At 41.4% G+C, this 23,134-nt stretch overlaps 1 protein-coding gene across 2 annotated transcripts in view; it reads left to right on the top strand.

Moving 5' to 3' along the window:
* Window positions 1-23,134, top strand: part of ARHGAP10 (Rho GTPase activating protein 10) — a 333,273-nt gene that overhangs the window by 180,987 nt on the left and 129,152 nt on the right. For both annotated transcript variants that reach the window (XR_009245824.1, XM_058666789.1), the window contains exon 13: window positions 1,642-1,707. Coding sequence is in view for 1 of the 2 variants with exons in the window: in XM_058666789.1 (XP_058522772.1) it covers window positions 1,642-1,707 (66 nt within the window). In the remaining variant the exon portion in view is untranslated. The remainder of the gene's footprint in view (window positions 1-1,641; window positions 1,708-23,134) is intronic.

Genomic DNA, 23,134 nt, shown 5'->3' with positions numbered 1-23,134 from the left:
CAGTGCCTGCCTCAGCTAAGCATTAGTCCTTGGCAGAGGATTGAAGGAGGATGGAAAATTCACTGAAATTCCCCTTTTGTAAAGATTCATTTATTCGGCAGGGAGACACACACATCCCCGCCCCCCAACCCCCCATGCAGCTTTCCATCTGCTGGTTCATTTTCCGAATGACTGCCTGGGGCTGGGTCAAGCTGAAGCCAGGATCCTGGAACTCCATTCAAGCCTACCATATGATGGGAGGGCTCCAGCCCGAGCAATAGAGCCATATGCATTGCCTTTCCAGGTGCATTAGCAGGCAGCTGGGTAGGAAGTAGGACAGCCGGAACTCTAACCAAGGGTAAAGCACCTTCTTAACTTTCTCTTTCCTTTGCTTGGTGCCTCTCCTGTCTGTATCATTCCTCTGCTTTTCCCCCCTCTCCCTTTCCAATCTTCTTCTTGTGTCTTTACCTTTTCTGATCTAGCAGAAATTAAAGCGTGCCTTTCTGGGAGAAAAATGTGCATTTTATAAAGTTATGAAAATACTGTGTATATGTATTCATAGACTGTAAAGCTTTGCTCAGTTCACAGTAAATTTTCCTCAAGCTGAGCATGTGAATTCAGTACGCAGTTTCTGTTTCTGGGTCCTTGCCATTGCCCCTCTGAGAGCCAGGAATAAGTGCTGCTGTCTGAATTCTGAGTACAATGTTGAAGGGTCCTGCTTTTCTTGGTTTTGTTTTAAGCAAGAGTTGTCTTTCATTGAGATAAACAAGCATCCCAGCTAATCACAGGGAAGTATGTATATTAAAAAAATACAAAATTATATTTTCTAAATTTTCTGTTTTGCCACATGATCATCTACTTTAAATTTTTGATGAAAATAATAAAATGTTATTTTTGAAACTTGGAGCACGGTGATATACAATGTCAATGTTTCATTTCATGCTCTTTGTCCAAATAAGAATTTTTAGAAGTTTTTTTTTTTTAAATCTCACATCTCACCCCAACTTTAAAACAAAGTTGATTTCTTAGATTCCCAAGTCATTTGAGAACCTTCATTTATATGTATAGTTTTTCTCAACTGAGCTGTGGTTGGCATTTTTAGCAAAATGTGCTGGTATTATATAGCATCCTTAAATTTTTATCATGGTCTTTGAGGTTATTTTAAATAAGCTGTAGTTATTATTTTTGAGATGCTTATTTGCTTAAAAACTAATGATAGCAGAGGTCCTGCTGTTGCAGAAATGCTGTTCTATTAAATTTGAGAGCAGGCATTTGGCCTAGCAGTTACATCATACTCCTGCATAGGAATACCTGGGCTCCATTCCCAGCTCCAGCTCCTGACTCTGGCTGCCTTCCAGTGTAGATGCTGGGAGACTCTGGTGAGGGTTCCAGGTGGCAGTTCCTACACTCCTGTGTGAGGTTCACTTGGCATTTCCATACAGCCTCCATAGTGGCCTCTCTCATCTCCTTTTCTCTGTTCGTAAAATAAATAAGATTTGAAATTTTGTGAATTCTATATTGTATCACTTACATGAGGATAAGTCATGTTTAGCTTTTTAAACTGAAACAAAAATTAGATTTAAATAACTTTCCTCCTCTTTTCCATGTGGAGGAGAGATGTTAAGAATTGTGTCCTGAAAACTTTTGAACTATTTCTTTTAGGTGCACAGTTGGATAAGATGGGATTCACGATTCTCAAAAAGTGCATCAGTGCAGTTGAAGCTCGAGGTAACGTGGTTATCTGAATCTTTTTATTCGTGAAAGGCTATAGGTATGTAAAGTCTCAGTCATTTAAAATACACATTGCTGGTGTAAGTGTGGGTGAAATGTGTTAGCACAAATGCTCATTCTATTAACCAAGGACAGTGGGGTATTTGTTAATGGACATTTTTCTCCCTTCTATTAAAATAGGAGATCAAGATTGTTGAAATGGTATTTGTTTGGTAGTTCAGTCATAACAAAATGCCCCAGACTGTGTGGCTTTGAACAGTCAAATCTATCTTCTCACCACGGTGGAGGCTGAAAGGCCCAAGTGCAAGGTGTCGGCAGGATCAGTTTCTTCTGGGGCTTTTCTGCTTGCAGAGGGAAGTCTTCTGTGTCCTCCTGTGGCCTTTGCTCTGTGCATCTCTGCTGCGTATCTAAACCTCTTTGTCTCATGAAGACAAAAGTCCTAACTTGGTCACCCCATTTGAAGACTGTCTCCAAAAGCAGTCCCGTTCTGAAGGGCAGTACATAGAGCTTCAGACTGTGAATGTAGGGGTAGGGTGGCGGTGTGGTAGTTCAGCTCATGAGAGGAATCGGCTGTATTGGACAACTAGCCGCATTCTCCCTTTCCCGTTGTCTTGTGCATGCCCTTGAAAAACAAATCAACTTTATTGAAGTATGATTCGCATGGAGTAGCATTTGTTGATTTGTAACTGTGCAATTTGTCAAATTTTGAAAAATGTATACAGTTGCGTAGCAGCTGCTGTGGTTGTAGATTTTTCTGTGCCTGCCTCTGAGTCCTTCCTGCTGCTGTGAGTCATTCCTTACCTTACTGGCCCTGGGCATCCACTGAGCTGCTTTTTCTTGCTCTGGTTCTGCTTTGCTGTTTTTCAAGCATTGTCTACAGATGGAATCATGCAGCAGATAGCCTGTGGACTCTGGCTCTGTTTTGTGTAGTGTTTTTGAGATTAATCTGGTTGAATGTATGCTTAGCTCATTTCATTTTGTCATAGGTGGTATTCTATCCTATAGATGTACTGTTATTTGCTTATCTATTTACCTATTTTAAGTACTTGGATTGATTCCATTTTGAATTTAAGGCAAGTAAATCCTCTGCTGGCCCAAAGCCCAAAGGAATTTTTCTTGGTCCCTAAGAAAAAATCCCGTGGATTTGGATAAACCACATCTTGAACATTGTAGAATAGACTGTTGCATGTTGAGATTCTCTTTGTTCAGAGACTCAGGGAGGTATAATAAATTGAATATATAATTCACTCTCAAATTGTGTATGTTCCAGAGTTACGTTGGATGACTTAGTGAGATGAAACCTGGCATTCACATTTTCCATCAATACAAGGTCTTTATTATAGAGCCAGGATTGGCACCTGTGAATCCAGAGTGCTGGACAACAGATGAATATGAGCTCTTTTATGATTTTGGGATTTGCCCATCAGTAATAGCAGCGGAAGCCTCTGAAAGCCTTTTCTCCCACACTCACTCACAGAGGCAATTCAGACTGACAGATTTTCATTCATTTCAAGCTTCACTGAAGTTGAGCTGACAAATTTGTTCATTTTCCTAGTGCTTGAAAAAAATTTTAGTATCTCTCACTCACCACTCATGTTTTTCATTTGAAGTCCTTAAGTTAGAACCTTAATCATATCACTAGCATGCTCACCAGTTTTGATAAATGAGATTCTCTTTACCTAAGGATATGTTTTATTCATACCTTTGCTTTTCCCTGAACAGCTAAAGATGTAACCAGAAGGCTTTCTGATTGGCAGAGCGTTATGTACATCGAGTGGATTGAGCATATTGGCATCTGCATGTATCAAATGTGTTATCGATATATAAATTATTGAATGCCCTTTAAAGTACTTGTTTGTGAAGCAGAAACAGACGAGGAGAACTCTCATTTACTGGTTGACTGTCCAGATGTGCTGAGCATCCTCCAGGTGTGGGCTCCACCCGGATGTCGCCTTGAGGAGCAGGAACTTAGCTATAGGAGTCATCGCCCGTGCCTCCCAGCATCTGCCTCAGCAAGAAGCTGGAGTCAGGAGCCTGAGCTGGGTGTGTGAAGCACTCGCTCAAATCTGGGACACTGGTGTCTGAACCAGTTAGCTCGACACCCATCTCAGTGATTGAAGAAATTCCACAGAAGAAATGAATGTACACAGTTTGCTTTTTTTTCCATTTAATAACACCCACAGATATTTGTTTTCATTTATAAATCAGTCTTTCATTTTTAAAACTTGTTGCTTTCACTGGAATACAGACTAAAAATAGAATGAGCAGTCAGATCCTATTGTTAATAATGATGAGGAATATTGTGAAATATCTTCTAGGCTACATGAGCATGTTGCTCTGTTTTTTTTTTTTTTAACTTTTTAGGCTATTTTTATTTGAAAGGCAGAGTTGCAGAGAGGGAGAAGTGATGGAGACATCTTTCATCGGCTATTACTCTCTAAATAGCAACTACTGGACCGGGCAGAAGCCAGGAGTTGAAAATTCAATATGTGATTGTCACTGGGTTGCAAGGGTCTAACCCCTGTAGCATCTTGTGCTGCTTCCCAAGTGCATTGTGGGAACTGGATTAGAAACGAGCAGCAAGGACAGGAATCGGTGTTCAGATGGGATGCCAGGACCATAGATGGTGGTGTTAGTGGTGGTTTAACTTGCTATGTGTAATGCCTTTGCAGTCGAAGGGAAGGGGTAGTGAGGAGGAAGAGAGAAAGAAAGCTGATAACTACTGGTTCACTTACTAAATTCCTGTCACTGTCAGTGCTGGGCAAAGTTTGAAGTGAGGAGGCCAGTGACCCTAGAAATGGCGTCACACCTGCTTTCCCCAACCCAGGGTTTGAATTAGCAGGAAGTTGCACTGGAAGTGGAATAGCTGGAACTCTCAGCAGGTGCTCCAAGATGGCATGTGGACATCTCGAGTGATGACTTAGAATATTGCTCTAAATGGTTTTCTCAAAGCAGTGTTTCTGGGTATTCAGCTCTTCTGTGATACAAGTGTTATGTCACACACAGTTTTTTTTTTTTAATCAGGATAAAGCCAGTTTATTCTTCCATTGAGAACACTCCAAATTTCCTTGACTTAAAACATAAGGCTTAAATGGGAACTTAAACAATTTACGGAAAGGTAGAATTCAATGGCATGGTTATTTTGGTGCTGAAAGAAAAGTGCCCACAGAAACCCTTACATATATGTGAATTCTACAAGAAGTTTATGGAAAAATGTAGATTGTGAAAAAATGTGCTTGAATGTGCCTCAAAACCCCTTGGTTTTAAATTCTATTTCTCTAGAAACTCTGAAGTTCCTATGTGCTTTCTCCCCGTTAAACATTGGTGGAGCATTCTGCTCATCACTTTGATAACTGGGCTTCTGGAGCAGCTAATCAGGTTACATGTTCCTAATTGCTTGACCAGAGGGAAATTGCTCTGGAAGGATTTGGACTAGCAAATAAATGCTTTTGCCAGGCAGTGAATGAATCACACTCTCGCACAGTTAATTGGCTGTCTATAGCCACATGGCTTCACTTGCCTCAAATGACTACAGGAAATACAACCCCGCCTACCTGGAGTCTGCAAAGCAGAGCTGGAATTAGTGAGTCACATATACTTGCTGCGTGTGAATGCCTTAGGACCTGGTAGCATTAAGTGAGATCTAATAATTACTTCTATCACTGTTTGCAGCATTTTAAAAATGCCTATCATTATCCGAAAGCTCTTACTGAAGTCATTTTGGTAAAAGCGTTTTGTTTGCTTTCTAACTTGTTTAACAAAGATGTTACCATTTTCATTGCTAACATTATTTCTGATATCACTGAAATATTTGTAAAACTTCAGGCAGATTCTACCACTTACTGTAGTCCTCAGTACCTCAGAAAGCAGCAATATGTTAACATGTCTTAGATAATATAAATTATATATGAAACATTGTTGATAATGTGCAGAGTATAGATATTGATGTATCTTGGCCTGAATGGGATTATTTAGTAAGATAAGAACAAACCTGGTTTGGTACAGTTTTAGAATCAATCAGTCATAATCTGTCATTTCCAGAGTTGTCTTTGCTCATATAGTTACAGCATGGTGGGAGTCAGATCCATTGATCTTTTATCCATGATCAAATACTTGTTATCCATGATCAATTCTCCACCATTGGGAATTGTTTATATACACTGTTTGGCTTAGAGGTGACTGAGGGAGAGAAAGACAGAGGGCCGTTAGCTCGGGGTAAGGGTTTTGTTACAGTATGGAGTCTGATGGATTGCTCCTTTGCGGGCGATGAATTGGGACCACTTGCACATGATGGGGTGACCATATGAGAGATATGAACACCAAGGGAATGCAAAACTTGAATACCTCTTAGCGCGGGGGATGGGAGAAGCAGCAGCTCCTTGTGTGTGTGCCAGTAGCGTGAACACATCATGGCGGGTGCTGATGTTTTGCAGACAAGGTTAGGGTAATTTGGCATTGCAAACATGCTTGGATGGGAGTGTCAGCTTGACTTTGGCAAACTGCTGGAGTCACTTCTGTTCTGCCCAACCTAGCCAAGCTGAAGGAGTTCTTAAGGCAGTTGTTTCCAAACTTTATTACACACTGGAATCACCTACAATCTTAACCTGGATTTGACTGAGTTGCTAATGAGTGGAAACTGGGAAGTGGGAGTTGGCAACACCTCTCGGGGATTCTGATAGCACAGTTTGAGAATCACTGTGTTAGACAGTGGCTGTGCATTGGAGAAATGAAAAACATGAATTGTTGTATTCTTGTTGGTAGCGTGCCACTATGCATGGCATTTTCTCATTAACTCCTTTTAAAAAAGAGCCTAATCTAAACCCAAGCAAAATAGGAAAGTTCTGAAGAAAGAGTGCTCTTTTTTTATTTCCTCTCAATAACAAATCATGTGGCATTGGTAAACCCTAGTTGTAACCTGAAGCTAGTTGGCTAACCAGAATCTATTGAGAAAATGCAGACTCTAGGCCTTAAGGGCTAATTGCGTATAACCTTTGATTCATTAATGGTAGGATGTAGAAATTTGTAAGAAATTGAAGTATATAGGCAATAAAAGGAAATGTTAGTGGTCTGGGTATTTAACTTAGTGGCGACAATGCCCGTGCCCCATGCTTGCAATGAAAGAATCTTGACTGGATTTGAATTGTAATACTGCAGCAAGGTGGAGGAATCCACCATGGGGGGAGGGTACGTGGAGGGGTTGGGGAAATCCCAGAGCCTATGAAACTATGTCACAAAATGAAATATAATTAATAAAAAATTATTATCCTGAAAAAAAGAAGAGTACCTGGATTCAGCACCCAGTTCTGGCTCTTGACTCCAGCTTCTTACTAACGCAGACTGTGGGAGACAGAGAGTGATGGCTCAAGTAGTTGGGTTCTTGCAACCCATGTGGGAGACCTGCATTATGTTCCTGTGTCTCGGCAGTAATAACCCAGCTATTTGGACATTCAATAGGTGGAAGCTCTGTGCCTGCCTCTCAACTAAATAAAAATGTAAAACAAGTTACAAGTTTGCAGGAAAGCTTCTGATTGGTGAGGATTGAGTGGGAAAGGTTTAATGTGCATGAAGACCAGTGCTTGGGAATGGGCTTCCTTAGACAGCAGGGGACAGCAGTGCCCGGTATGTGGACTCTGTAAGGCCCCTAAAATCATTCAGTCACGCTCTGCCAACACAACTGCAGGAAAAATAAAGACTAGAAATTCAATAAATTTCAGATTAGTTTTTAAGTTGATAATTCTGTCTGGCTCGTGAATGACAATGTTAGCTATGGCAACAGCAGTTTGTATGCCTATTGCAAGTATTTATTATTCAGTAATCGGAATTAGAGCTTCTCTATCCATATATGTTATCAGTCTGTTCTGAATTCATGGTTTCACACATCTATTTCAGCATCTCTGAATTATGAGTAACGTATTTGACATAGGAAGATAGGTAGTGTTACGTGGTTTTAGAGCTTGCAGGGTAGTTACATAATTTCTTTGAGGGAGTAACTCCCTTTCCTAAAAGGGAACCATCTGCCGGCTAGACCTTGTCTTTTTTTCTGAACCTGCACCATCCCCGTCTGTTTCAGGTTGTGAAGCAAAGTAAGTTTCTTTTTCTATTTTCCTAATGATTTAGAACGAGATTTGTGTGCCGCTTTTGTTTGAGGTTTCTCTTTTAAGAAGGCTTCCATATGTGAATAATTTGAAAATTCACTTGAATTTTCTAGAGCATGGCATTAAAATGTCGGTCTAAGCAAGCTGTCCATTATTGAATTCAGCAATATAACAAGCTGTGAACTCGTGGGAAAGATGTTGGGAACCACATATAAGATGTACAAAGAAAAATCTTTAATTTGTCCTATGTCAAAGTGAGTGTCTCTTCCCTTACAAAGCCCATTTTTAGGTTTTGGAGAATCTTACTGAGGTTGGTTTGAGGTTGTTTCTGATCCCAGAACTGTTTGCAGTTGTGAGCGGTCTGGGAACATGCTCTTGATGATGGTTAGTGCATAGCTGAGTATTCATCTCTGGGGTTGTGGGAGACAAAATGCCTGAAGTGAACCTGCAGCATGTCTTTCTCACCATTGCCCGTTAATCTTCAGTTGCCAAGGGCAAATTCCATGTAAAATGAAGAAAAGAACAGTCTGCACAAAATTTACAGCAAGTGGACCAGTGTATCTCACTTGCTGTCTCTTTTTTAATCAGAATGGGTGTGAGGTGAGTGTGGGTGGAAGTCGAGGAGCCTGGTGTGGGAGGGAGCTGACGCATCGCGTGGTGTCTGCAGAGAGGCAAATGCAAAATGGAAAATGCGAAATCCTGGCAAGTCAGGACTGAATATTCATTTTTTTCTCATTTAGTAATCGGATGTGTTTGAAGCAAACTCTTTTAAGCTGTTCGTCTCCAGATGAATGGTTGTGTTTCATTAAGAAGGCAAATGGTTCCTGTGATGTAACCTGCCCAAGCCCTGGCCTCCACCTTGTGTCTGTGGGCTTAGGATTTGGTTTATGGTTATTACTTGTGCTTCTCCAACCTTCTTTTCACTTTCTGCTACCTGCAGTTTTATCCATTCTTCCTTTTTAACATGCTGAATGAACAGGAGTGAAGAAAATGAATGAGCCTTAGAATGGTCATTACAGTGAACTGTCATGGTTCCAGGTATATTCATACTTGGGATTAGAGGTTCGACGGGAGCCAGAGAATGTTCCTGGGGGTATTTTCAAGAAGTATGTAAAGTGATTTTACACTGAAAAACTACACTATCTTGTTCGAGACTGGAATATTTTGTGTATTTGAGTCAAGTTCTGGTGAGGTCTATGGTACTCTTGTAATAGTCTCTACTCTTAGCTTAGTTTTATCATTTGTTAGCTCTGTATATTGAGTGCTCAATAAATGTGAAGTACTGCTTAGGAATAAATTCAGTAACTACAGATTGCTTGTCCTCAGTCTCATGATTTTTCAAAATTTTTTAGATTATTTCAAAGGCTGAATGGCATAGGGATAGGGTGAGAAAGAGCACTCTTGCACTTTCCTAGTTTACTCCCAGATGTGGGTACCAGCCTGGGCTGGGCCATGCTGAAGCCAGGAGCCTTTAGAACTCTGTTGCATTTCACATGTTGGGGACAGGGACCGAGGCCTCGAGCCGTCTTAGCTTTGTATTAGCAGGAAGCTGCGTCATAACAGAATAATCACCGAATCTACTATTACTATGTGGCACTTTAACAAACAGCTAGATGAACCGATTTGACTTTTAACCTCCTGGGCATTCGAGCAACACACAATCTTGTACTGCACAATGGTCACAGTAAAGAATGGGAAGAGACCTAGAACTAATGCCAAGGCTTTTAGGGTATGCCGCATTTCCCCTCAGAAGCAAGAACAACAGTGTGAAAAAGCCGGCAGCCACCACGCAGGAGAGCCTGGAATGAGTGTGCCCTCTTTACCTGCTGCTGTGCTGCTCCGTAGTGGAGAGGCAGGTGGCAGCAGCGAGACACTGTGGAGCCCTTTTCTCATCACTGCTTCCAGGGGTGGAAGAAAAAAAGCCTCTGAGTTTTGCCTTGAGTTTGAGTCTCTTTGGCAGTTTGTTTCAGGAATACTTTTGCCATGACTTTAACTGGAGCTGTGTGAATGGTGGATTTTAAAATACATTTACTGAGAAGGTTCTTCTCACATTCATGTATTCTATCCTGTTACAAAGCACTGGAAGAGAGGCTCTGGTAGGTTGTAAACACAAGAAAAGATAAGGGAATAGAAGTTTGATGACTTTATACTGTATGTACTTGTTGAAATATGGTACTGTACTCCATCAGAATGTACTTGAGATGCAAGAAGAAAAAATTAATTTGCTGTTATTTAGCTGTCCCGTCTTTTCCAGCTTGTGTTAGTAACTTCCCTCTTTCTGTGACACACATGTCCAGTGTACTTGAGCCAGCACTTTGTGCTTTCTGTAGGAAAAGTTTTGGAGGAACAATGGTGGAAATAACTTTTTGGGCTTTATTTTGATTGGACAGGATGATGTACAGAAAGAAGGAGAGACAGAAAGATCTTGTACCTGCTGATTCTCTCCCCAAATGGCTTAACAGAGCTGAACCAAGTGAAGCAAGGGCCAGGAGCTTTTTCTGGATCTCCCACATGGGTTTCTGGCCCCAAGGCTTTGGGCCGTCTTCCACTGCTTTCCCAGGCTACAGCAGGGAGCTGGATGGGAAATATGGTAGCTGGGACACGAACTGGTACCCATATGGGATTCTGGTACATGTTGGTAGAGGATTAGCCAGTTGAGCCATGGTGCAGGCACCATGACTTTTTTTTTTTAATTTATTTTTTATTGCTAAGTGAGATACACGTAGAGGAATATCTTTGATCTGATGATTCACTCCCAAAGTGACTCTAAAGGCTGGAGCTGAGCCGATCTGAAGCCAGGAGCCTGGAGCTTCATCCGGGTCTTCCACATGGGTTCAGGAACCCAAGGCTTTGGGCTGTCCTGGATGCTTTCCCGGGCCACAAGCAGAGAGCGAGATGGGAAGTGGGGCTGCTGGGATTAGAATTGGCACCGGGATTAGAATATGGGAATCCAGCGTGTTCAAAGCGAGGACTTTATTCACTAGGCCACCGCTTGGGCCCCCCATGACTAGTATTCTTAAAGCTTACCTTCAGTCTAATGTTAAGATCATGAAGTTTTTGAAATTTTATGCTACTTTCATGTTAACAAGTTCCCTGCTCTGTTTCGGGGGTGCATAGGACTCCAGGGGAAGAGACAGAGGGCCGTTTATTACTCCCAGTAGCTAGGGCATTGTGCTGTGTGCTGGTCCCCTGAGCCTGTATCACAGGGACATTGCAAAGAAGGCTGGAAGGCATTCACACATGATGCAGTGGTTTGTGTTATGGAAAAAATTCTGAACCTAATGAATCTCTTTCAAAATCCAGCAAGCAAGCCCTAAGCAGTAAGGGGGACATCACCTGTATTTCCCAAGGCTGCAAGCACACTTGCTCACTTTTCTGGTGGGAAGATAATTGGGCAGCAGATGGTCTTAACTGTCTCTACTGGAGTTGGTAGGAGTGAGCGAGCGGTGGGTTTGAGAGGATTTGCCACATGGTTTGCCTTGTTCCTGCAGCCCCGAGGAGAGTTATTGACAGATTGGATTAAGAGGGGAACTGATGGGAATGAGATAGCGGAGGATGGAAGACAGGAGACGTGCTTGGGTGCATGAAGTAATCTAAGGGATGATGGATTTATTAAAATGAATTTATTTTTTAGGGATTTATTTATTCAAAAGGCAGAGTGATACATCTTCAGGAACAGAGATGCTCCGTCTGCTACTTCACTCCTCAGTGACGACAACAGCCATGTCTGGGCCAGGCTGGAGCCAGGAACTGGACTCTCATCCTGGTTGTCCACGAGGGTGGGGTGCCCAAACACTGGGCTTACCTTCTTCTGCCTTCCCAGCTACGTTAGCAAGGAGCTTGAGTGGAAGCATAGCAGCCAGAACATGAATTGGCACACCAACATGGGATGCCGGTGTCACAAGTGGTGGCTTACTTTGCTGCCACAGTACTGGCTCCTGGCTTTTTCTTTCCATAGGAAACCCTGTGAGACAGCTGGCATTGTCCCGGTTGGTGAGAGCAGCTGAAGCAGTGGGACATGTTAGTTATTTGACTCAGACAGGGAAAGAGCTCCCAATCTCTGATTCACTCCCAAATGCTTCCAATGGCCAGCGCTGGACCAAGGCCAGAGCTGGAAGCCAGGAACACCCTCCAGGCAGGTCTCTCCTGTGAGTGATAGAAACCCAGTTCCTTAAGCCATTGCCCTCTGCCTCCCAGGCTCTGTATTAACAGAAAACTGGAGTCTGGAGGTGGAAATGAAACCCAATTGCTTTAGTGTAGATTAAAACAAATACCTGTCCCAAGAAATAGGCTGTCGCTTTTAAAAGTCTCAGAGCTGGAAAACTGCAAATGATGACTCAACTCCAAGACTGGGTTTTGAAGGGTCTGTTTTTTGTAAACAGAAAAGTGCATTTTATTTTGAATGAGAAATGAAATACAGTAAATCACAAATTTCAGAAAGATGCCAAGTAGTACAAACATTACACAAGTTGGAGAACGTTACTTTTGTTAATTGGATGACATGACTGTGTTTCTTTTAGCTTGGCTCTGTGATCTTTGTCTCATGATAGCCATTTTATAAAATCATTTTCTATGTACAGACTAAAAAGATGAATCAGCTTCTCCTGTGTTCCTCTATTCATTTAGTTTTGCTGTGAATAGTTTTCAAAAGCTTTTACTTGTAGCTTCACAGCTTGTCTCATATCAGCTAAATGTGATTTTTATGTATTGAGAAAGCCTCTGTCAGGTTTTTTTTTTCATATGTGATCCATCTCTGGTTTTCATAACACTGATCTTTGTAGCTGAAAATCGAAGACATTCATTACTGATGTATTGTCATTTGGTTTTAGGCTGTGGTTTTTACAGTTAGCTAGAAGTATCATTTCTATTTGGAATCTATTTTAAGTGGAATTATGGCTTTTGTTATGATCTGGCAACAATTCACAATATTAGAATAGTTTATATAGATTTCTGCTGTCTTTATGCTTTTGTTTCAATATTCCATTAATGTTTTTTTCATTTTCTAGTAAATGAATTCATGGTCTTCACATGCATCTAATTCTGTACTTCGTGGGGTTGGATGCTTGACATGGTCATTCAGAGGGAGGTTAAAATGCCCACATTCCTAATCCAAGTATTGGAATCGAAAGCTTTTGGTTCATATGCACCCTGGGAGGCAGCATTGGAAGAGTCAAGTATTTGGTTCTTGGCAGCTGTGTGGGAGACCTGGCAAGAGTTCTGGCTCCTGGTTTTAGCCTGGCCCAACTCTGGTTGTGGCAGGAATTGAGAGTAAACCAAGAGATGGGAGGTCAATCTCTGAAGCTTTCTTTTTTTCTCTCCTAACAAAATGAAAAGTTAAAGAAATTTAAATATGGGATTTATTATTTTTATAAATTGTTACTTGAAATCCTTTACTATAAATGTTAAGGACTTTCATGTTTTTTTTTTTTTTTAAAGCTATTGGGAGAATACAGTGTGAGAGTGAGCAAGTGAACTAGTTCCCATTTGCTTGTTCGTTTCTCAAATGTCTCTAACAAGCAGAGCTAAATAAAACCTGGAATTCAATCAAAGACTCCCACATGGGTGACAGAATAACCCAATTACTCAAGCTGTGGTTGTTGCCTCCCATGGTATGTGTAATAGGTGTGCGTTAACAGGAAGGTAGGGGTCAGAGCCAAAACTCAAATCCGGGAACTCCACTAGAGGATGCGTGTGTCCCAGTGTTGTAACTGCTAGGCCAAACGTACACTCTTGTTTGTGTACTCTAAGAGTATGGTGCAGTACTTCAGCACATGAACACTGCGTAAGCTGGTAAAACCACGTCCAGTGTTTCCCTTTCCTCATTGTTGGGAGCCAAGCAGTCCTGATTGTCTGAGCTCTTAACCTCCATGGACGTGAGGAAATGGAGGCTTCATAAGCTTTCTAAGGATGCTGGAGATGAACACGAGAGTTGAAAGTGCAGCCAGTATGTATTGGGGGAAGGAAGATGAAAACATCACTCAATGAAAGTTATTTATGAATTTTGGGATTAAGCCATTGGAAAGGTATACTCGCCCTTTTTTCATAATGACTCTGAAGTTGTGATGTCTGCCAGGGAAGGTCCCTTTCTTTTCTGACAGTCTCAATGGCGCCTCAGGACACCTTTTGGAGGCAGATGGAAAGTCTGTATGGAATCCACATCTGGCAAAATTTAAGGTCCCAGTATGGTCATTTTGTCTTTTTAGAGTGTTCACATCCTCTCTCCCCTAGCCTTCCGGAAGCTCTGTAGGTGGCTGAGCTGAGTGAGTGTTATTTATTAGACTTGGTTGCATGGCTGGGAACAAGTTAGAGTTGGCCCTCCAGGGGTCATACAACTGGAAAACACAGAGCTGGGGTTTGGCTCCTGGTCCTTTGATTTGAAGTCAGAATTATCCCAGGGCAGAGAAATAGAGTACCAAGAAAAGTACATGACAGATGATGGAACAGCTGAATTCTGTCCAAAGACCCAGGGCTCAAAGTTCATGCTTTGAGGAGAGATTGAAGGACACACTGAGTGAGTTGGAACCAGGGCTTCAGGGAGAGCCCAGGTCAGATAGACGTCGGACCTCAGGGAGGAAGGGACCCCAAGTGTTAGGAACCTCCTGTTACTCTTAGTTGTCACATAGCCCTTGTCAAAGCACTTTGGCTGAAGACTTGGATGGTTGTGCAAGAGTTAACAGTTACGTCCGGGTGATGTGCGGTCTCAGCTCCGGTGCTATATTTTGCGTTTAGAAACCGGGAGTGAAGAACGCTTGCCTGTGCAAGTACTCTCCAGACCATCCTGGCTCTCATGCAAAGGCAGCAACTAGTAGACCAAGCACGCACTTGAGATTGCATTTAAGAGAAAGACACTTAAGAGTCAAACCTAGATGTGTATAGAGCACACTGAAATTATTAGTACTTGGAAGAATAATGGCTTTGAGTCAGAATTGGGAATTTGCCTTGTGATTCATTCCCATTGCTTTCTTCATAGTGGGTAGCGAGAAGTAACGAAGTCCATGTGACAGCCAGCCTCATGCGCCAAGCCGTGTCTCACCTGTGTTCAAGTCTGGTTTGTTTGGGTGTGGGGAGTGAGCACTGTGTGAATGCAGTCACAAGACAGTTCCTTACAGTACCTGCCGACGGGGGTTTGCTCATAATCATAGAAATCAGCTTATGTAAAAAGTATGGAAGCATTCTAAAAAGTACATGAAAAACAGTTTATAGGTAATCTTATTTTGATGCCAACCTTTTTTTTGCAATCAATACCTGCTTTTTTTTTTTTTTAAAGAAAATTGTTTATTTGAAAATCAGTTCTGCAATGAGAGGGAGAGATAATCTTTCAACCCCTGGTTCACTTCCAGGTGGCTGCAAGAGCGAGACCTTGCGCCTGAACAAAATCAGGAATTGAGTCTCCCAGGTGGGTACAGGGACCCAAGTAATTAGGTCATCTTCTGCTTTCCAGATTCTTGGTTGGGAGCTGGATTAAAAGTGAAGCAACCAGGACACAAACCGGCACTCACATGAAATGCCAGTGTCACTGGTGGCTTTACTCACGATGCCACAACACCTGCCCTGGCAGGTGCTTTTTTTTTTTCTATGTATTCTTGAGATTTGTGAAGATGTTGGTGTGTGATATTCAGCATGAAAGAAATGGCAAGGCTTGGTAGGAAGAGAAAATGTTGGTTTCTTGCTGCCCAAATGATTACCAACAGGGGAAAAAATTACAAATGTCATTGGTGAGCAGGAATTTTACATTTTCCATGAGTCACTCTTATTTAATACATTTTGACTTTTTTCCCAGCATGTGCTTTATCTTATGAAAGTGGCTGTAAGTGAAATGCTTTGGCTACAATGACTATTACGTGTGTTGTGCCTTGCTTGCTGTTTTGAAATGAGTTTTCAGTTGTATGCTGCAGTGAAAGCATCTCTTGAATGCCTGGTACACCTGAGGCTCATTAAAGGTGTCTGCTTTTCCCAAGCAGCCCACTCCTTTGTTAGCCTGTATGTAGAGAGCCTTGGAGTACTGGCCTGGCCAGGCCATGCAGCTAGGAGGTGGTGAGTTTCCAGGATATCACTAACATGAACTTGCAGTAATTTATTTTACAACCTTAGCACATTGATGCTTATAGTATAATTTTTTATTTTCTGTTTTTATTATTACTGGTTTTTTATTTTATTTTTTTATTTCATTTTGTTTTATGACATCGTTTCACAGGCTCTGAGGTTCCTCCAACCCCCTCTCCATGCCGTCCCCCCATGGTGGATTACTCCACCTTATTGCAGTACTACAGTTCAAATCCAGTCATGCTTCTTTCATTGCAAGCATGTACTGTGCATAGAGTCCAGCATCTTATTGCCCAGATCAGTTCAACAGTTTCTTGGGGAGACCATCTCTGGTCTAAAAGCAGAATATCGTTCCGACCAATTAAAAGCCACAACATAACATCAGCAACAGTTTACAACATTATGGAGTTAATTGACATGGTATTGAGTGACTGATAAGTTAGAAAATGCAAGTTCTTAACCACATCCTGTGACTACTTCATTGACATTTCAATTTTAGTTTATATACAGTCGGCTTCTATTTACCTTAAAATGGCTATAGGATACTATTCAGCTGTCTCATGTCTATTATTTTTATTATTACTGTTTTTTTTTTAAATAAGGGAGGATACCAAGGCCCTAGATGAGTAAAATGTGTTTTGGTACCATTTTGAGCTTCTTTCCTTTTTTTTTTTTTAACCCTCCCTCATTTACAGCAGTTATATTCGCAACATCAAAATCCACAAGTTAACTAAATGCCCTTAGACAGATGAATGGGTAAGGAAATGGGGCATTGGTGGAAAGTCATGCTCAGCAATAAAACTTGTATGAACAGCAGTGAAAAATTTGATGATAACTATGTACCATGAATGGTATTAGAAAACAAGAACAGGTATTCCTGTGGTTGAAATCCTGTAAAATACTACAGAATGCACATAGTAATCTGTTATAAATGAAGGCAAATCCGTGCTTACCAGGAGGGGCAAGGGCGAGTGCTTAGGAAAGAGCCTGAAGTGAATCAGTGGGGATTGACATATTCATTGTAATAATTATGATGGTTTACTACCAGGGTTGGAAACCGTCTATTACCTTCATTCCTAATGATCTTGAAGGGCCAGCCCTGCCTCGGTGGCAGCAAACACTGTTAGTTTCTACGTGAAATGACAGCAAGGTCACAGAAAGCAAGACTCAGGATCTCCCCTCTCTCTAGACCTGTGTCTTGGCTTCTGCAGCTCCGAACTTTAAGGGAGCAGTCCATAAAAGGTATACAGAGTTGGCTTCTTGCTTTTATGCAGCTATTATTTTTTTTGAGTCTGCAACGACAATTTTTTTTTATTAAATTTATTCATTAATTACATTGTGTTGTAATTACATAAATCTGGGATTCTCCCCCCCACCCTCCCCCCATGGTGGGTTCCTCCACCCCGCTTATGCAGCTATTATTGATTGTCTCAGTGGTGGGGAATTAGCTCTGATGTTAATCTTTGCAATGTTTTTTGCACTGTAAGTATTAGAAGTATTTTGTTTTTTCCTTGAATGCTTTAAGTTTCAGAATTTGAGAGAGTACATACATCTGTCTACCGACACATTCCCCAAGTGCCCACAGTGACCAGGTTTGGGCCAGTCTGAACTTGGGAGCTGGGCACTCAGTCTGGGTTTTTCCACATCTGTATCAGCGATGCAACTGCTGGAGCCCACTTTACCTGCTTTACAGGATTTGCATTGGCAAGGAGTTGGACTTGGGAGCAGAGCTGAGATTTGAACCCATACACTGTGAGATAGGATGTGGGCATATTAACTGCTAGACCAAATGCCCCAAGTTTTAAAATTGGTTAACACATCTCAAACCATACACTAAGATCAGATCAAAATGGATAACAGATCTAAACCTACATCCAGAAACCTTCAAACTTTTGGAAGAAAATGTTGGAAACACACTGGAACACTTAGGGGTAGGCCCTCACTTCCTAAAAAAGACTCCAAATGCAGTAGAAATCGAGACCAAAATAAACAATTGGGACCTCATCAAACTAAGAAGCTTCTGTACAGCTAGAGAAACAATCAACAAAGTAAAAAGGCAACCCACAGAATGGGAGAAGATCTTCGCACACGACATAGGTGATAGAGGGCTGATCTCCAGAATATACAAAGAGCTACAAAACAACCAAAATGTCAAAACAAACAAGCCACTCAAGAAATGGGCACGGGAAATGGGCAAACACTTCACAAAGGAACAAACCCAAATGGCAAGCAAACACATGAAAAAATGCTCAAGTTCCCTGGCAATAAGGGAAATCCAAATTAAAACATCAATGAGGTACCACCTAACGCCAGTAAGACTGGCCCACATGAATAAAAGCACCAACAACACTTGTTGGCGAGGTTGCGGGGAAAAGGGAACCCTACTCCACTGCTGGTGGGGCTGCAGGCTGGTACAGCCTCTATGGAAATCAGTATGGAGAATATTCAAACAACTCAAATTCAACATACCGTATGATCCAGCAATAGCACTCCTAGGAATATATCCAGAACACTTGTTTTATGAGAAACCAACATGCACTCCTATGCTCATAGCAGCACAATCAGTAATTGCAAAAACATGGAAGCAACCAAAATGCCCATCAACAGAGGATTGGATAAGAAAGCTATGGTTCATCTACTCCATGGAATACTACTCAGCTATTAAAAAAAACAAAATGCAGTTCTTTGTGGCCAAATGGGCCAAACTGGAAACCATAATGCTAAGGGAAATGAGCCAATCCCAAAAGGTTAAATACCACATGTTTGCCTTAATTTAAGATGATATGATGTTATGTATAACATGTTATGTTTTGAATGTTATATGTTGTGTATAAACTAAAATTGAAGTATAGGTGAGGTGGTCACAGAAGGTGACTGGGAACCCGCATTTACTTTTACCATATTGGTTACTCATTACTATGTCAATTAATTCCATAATGATGTAAATTTTTGCTGATGGTATGTTGGAGCTTTCAATTGACTGGGATGATACTCTGCTGGCTCTGTCTTCAGATCAGAGAGGGTATACCTAAGAAGCCGTTGAACTTGACAATAAGATGCTGGACTCTATGTTTGGTATACTCTTTCAATGGGGGAATCTCAACTGAACTTGAGCTGTGGTTATGCAACAAGGTGGAGGAATCCACCATGGTGGGAGGGTTTGGGGAGGGGTGGGGAGAACCCAAGTATCTATGTAATTGTGTCACATAATACAATGTAATTAATGAAGTTAAATAATTGAAAAAAAAAAAAGAAAAAAAAATTGGTTAACACAGTATCTGGAATTTTTGATGGTGTGTGACTGTCTTTGATGGCACAAAGACATTCCTCCTAGGTTTTGTCTGCTTGTGTTTAAAGCCAGTTTAGTATAAATATATACTCTTTGACAGAACCTTAAAAATGTCAGAAATATATTCAGTATCTTGGAAGGGTGCCTTTTATGTGAGCCTGTTTACTTTTGTGTGATCTCCTGCAGCTTATAGCCTGGAAAATGGTTACTGTACAGACAATCATTCCTAGCATTTATTGAGGATTCATGGTAAATACATGTAGGGAACACATTACCATACACATTTGCAACCTACTTGTTGCCTGAAACAAGTAGATCAGCATTTCTTCATTTCTCCATTGCCTTTCATTGAGTCACCTTTATAGCATATAATCTGCAAGTACGTTATAAGGCTATTTACTCATTATTTTTCTAGTCATTCCACATTTACTGCCTTTTCTGATTTTTTAAAAAAGATTTATTTACTTTTATTGAAAAGTCAGATATACAGTGAGGAGAGACAAAGATCCTCCATCTGGTGGTTCACTCTTCAAGTGTTTGTGATGTCTGGAGCTGAGCTGATCTGAAGCCAGGAGACTTTTCTGTGTGTCTCATGCATGTGCGGGATCCCAAGGCTTTGGGCCGACCTCTACTGCTCTCTCACGTCACAAGCAGGGAGCTGCAAGTAAAGTGGAACAGCCTGGAAACCAATGCCCATTTGTGATCTCGGCACTTTCAAGGCAAGGACTTCAGGCATTAGCCTACTATGCCAAGTTCTCCCTCCACCCATTGGGTTGTCAACAGTTTGTCAAGATTGGTTAATGTTTTAAGTTATGTGTAAAATGTAGAATTGATATGTTATAATTGATATTTAGATATGCATGAAATGTTCAGTACATATACAGTGATTTGTCTCAGCAGTGTTAGGTTGCATTCGTTTTTCTATATCGATGCATAGCATACAGTGAGTATGCAGTTATGAAAATCACAGGAAATGAATTACTATATCATTGCTAACATTTATTTCCAACTTTTTTTCCTTCCTGCTTACCTTTTTTTAAAAATAGCCATTTTTTCTGCTTCCCTTTTTCTCATTGCTAACTTTTTTCTTTTTCTTTTTTGGTTCACATTTGCAGCCTACCATTGTTTGAATGTGTCCCCCAGAGTTCATGTGTCGGAAACTTAATCCCCAGTGATTGACCTCTAGGATGATTAATGCATCTTCTTGACTGAGGGAGTTATTTCAAGAAGCGAGGTCTTGATTACGGGAGGAGTCCCTGCCTCGCTGTGTGTACACACACCTGCACGCCCTTGCTCTTCTGCCTTCCACTGTGGGGTGCTGCAGCAAGATGAATCCTCTCTTTTACTTTCCAGTTGCCAGAATCACCAGCCACATGAATTTCTGTGCATCCTAAACGGCCAGTCTGAGCAGTGCTCTGTGACAGCAGCAGAGAGCAGGCAGGACACAGCCACCCCGCCTTGGTGGTAGAAGTGGATGTGTCAGCCCTCATGAATTTCATTTCTTTCATTGCCCCAGAGCTGTGCGTTACATTCTCTCCTCTTCTGTACATGCTCAAGTGCAGTGTGCACACTGGCACCCACTGTTGGCTCCTGCAGGTGTTTTGTTGATTGGGATGCACTGAGGCTCTGTTGGCATCATTTGATGCTGAGAGAGAAGACAGTGGGTCAGAGATACTGATGAGATGTGACTCGTTCCTGCAGTTGGACCCTTCAGGAAGATGTAGGTAAAGCTGTGTGACAGAATTGTGGGAGATTGGAGGAGACAGGTGACAGCAAGGAAGACACATTGGATTTTACCTTTTCCTAGGAATAGCTGTTGTCAGATGTTCATTTCTGTAACGGAGAGAAACTTACCTTCACTTGTGAGAGCCTATCTCATTTGGTAAAGATTTTGAGGGTTGTGTTTAGGTTAAAAATGTTGATCAGATGATCAAGTTTTGTGTAAAGTTAGAAAGTATTAATGAAAATGTATCCATGATCCTCTGTGTGCTGAAAAAGACATAATATGGTTATTTTAACTTTGATTTTTCTGTTCTGAATTGTGATGTTCATTTTGTCCCAATTCTGTATCATAAAAGCTATTGAAATAAACACAGGCTACCTACCTGTTGTAATATCACGTATGTTTTGGGAGGAAATATGGAATATAAACCCACAGTTGTTCACTTGAAAAATCGCAGGCTGGATGTGTTTTGGAATTTGTATTTTTAATTTGAGAAGATTGTATGGGACATACACTGTATAGCATATGTGGGTACTGTAAAAACATTCATGGGAAATTAGACTTTGGAGATATGCTTAGGAATAGACATTAGAGCTTGCTAGTTAGGATGCCCACATCTCATCTTGAAGTATCTGGATTTGATGCTGGTTCTAGCTCTTGATTCCAGTTTCCTGCTAAGGCATACCCCGGGGGTGGCATACCCAGGTGGCTCAAGTTGTTGAGTTTCTGACACTGAGGTTAGGAAGCTTAGATTGAGTTCCTGGCTTCAGGCTCCCAGCTCTTGTCTGACCTTGGCTGCTTTGTGATTTTTGGCATTTGTGTCTCTGTCTCTCAAATGAATAAAACTTTTGAAGGTAAATTTATTTAGGTGCTCAAAGTTTTTTAAATCTTTGTATTTTTTTTTCATGGTGCACATTTCCGAAAAGCTTTTGAAGACTCTTCATAAACATGGCTTTCAAAATTCTCACCAAAATGAAATTTTGGATTCTAATTCCCACAGTTTTTGAAGTGTACCTTTCAAAAAAACATTTCTATAGAAATGGTATGGAAATTACATTCAGCAAAATGAAGTGCAAACCTGCACACTGAGTGACAAGAATCCAGCCTTGAGTATGCTAATGTTAGGTCGAGCATTCAGACCTTTGGGGAATTGTGATGAAGAGACTGTGGGCTTGCTTTACATGTAGTCAGGTGTTAAGTGGCATGGGATTATTTGTTCAGAAAGGGGGAATGTTGACATGGGCTGATGAAAGGAAAAGTGGGATTTTTAAAGTTTTGGATGGATTTTTTTTCTTTTTTTCCCCCTTCTATGTTATTTTTGATTTTTATACATTTCCTTAGACGTTGGGGTTTCCATTATCCCCTCTCCAAATTCCCTTTCCCCAGCTGATTTCTCCCATATTGTTGCAATTAGTATAGTCCTTCATAAGCAGCCATAAGTGCATCGTTCTGCTGTTTGTGTCCTTACATTGCTGGTACAGTCCAGCATCTTACTGTCAAGGTATGTTTTGGATGGAATTTTATTCACTGATAGCTCTTGGACAGCTGGAATAGCACTCAGCACATACGAGGTGAATAAGTGCATGACAGATGCATAAATTTATGAGGATAAGGGGAAGAACATTTTTGTCAGGTGACTTTTCCATGTGAACATCCTTGCAGATGATGGCAAGGACTCAGTTATTGGTGGATGACAGCATTCTTTCGGAGTTGAGTACGCTGCAACAGCTACAGGTAGGTGAGGCAGGCCCTGGCAGGTGCCATTGTGGTTATGCGCTGGGTGCCTGTGAAGGTTGGACAATGTGCAGTTGATTTGATGGCTTGCTCGTTCCACCAAGATGTACTTAATTTATTTGAAAGGCAGAGTTAGAAAGAGAGACCAAGCTTCCATTCTCCGGTTCATTCCCCAAGTGGCCACAGAGGTAGGGACTGGGCCAGGCTGAAGCCTGGAGCCAGAATTGTTTGGTTCTTGCACCTGAGTTGCAGAGACCCAAGCACTTGGGCCATATCATCTGCTATCTTCTCTCTTTAGCAGAGAGCTAGATTGGAAGTGGAGCCGTCTGGACTAAAGCTGTGGAGCACAACCCCATTCCTGCTCTCCTTTGCTGGGTACCTCCTGTCTTTCTGCTTCCTCCCCTCCTTCTCCTGGACTTTACTTCCTTCCGCTTTTCTCGTCATGCTTGTTTGCTGTTTCATAGTTGAGACAAATGAAAGCCTGCTCCTTTTATTTTGAAACTACTTTTGGTTACAGAAAAAAATATTTCTACTTTGTAA

Source organism: Ochotona princeps, chromosome 7, assembly GCF_030435755.1.
Source record: "Ochotona princeps isolate mOchPri1 chromosome 7, mOchPri1.hap1, whole genome shotgun sequence".
Lineage (NCBI taxonomy): Eukaryota > Metazoa > Chordata > Mammalia > Lagomorpha > Ochotonidae > Ochotona > Ochotona princeps.
This window is presented reverse-complemented; position numbering and strand designations above follow the sequence as displayed.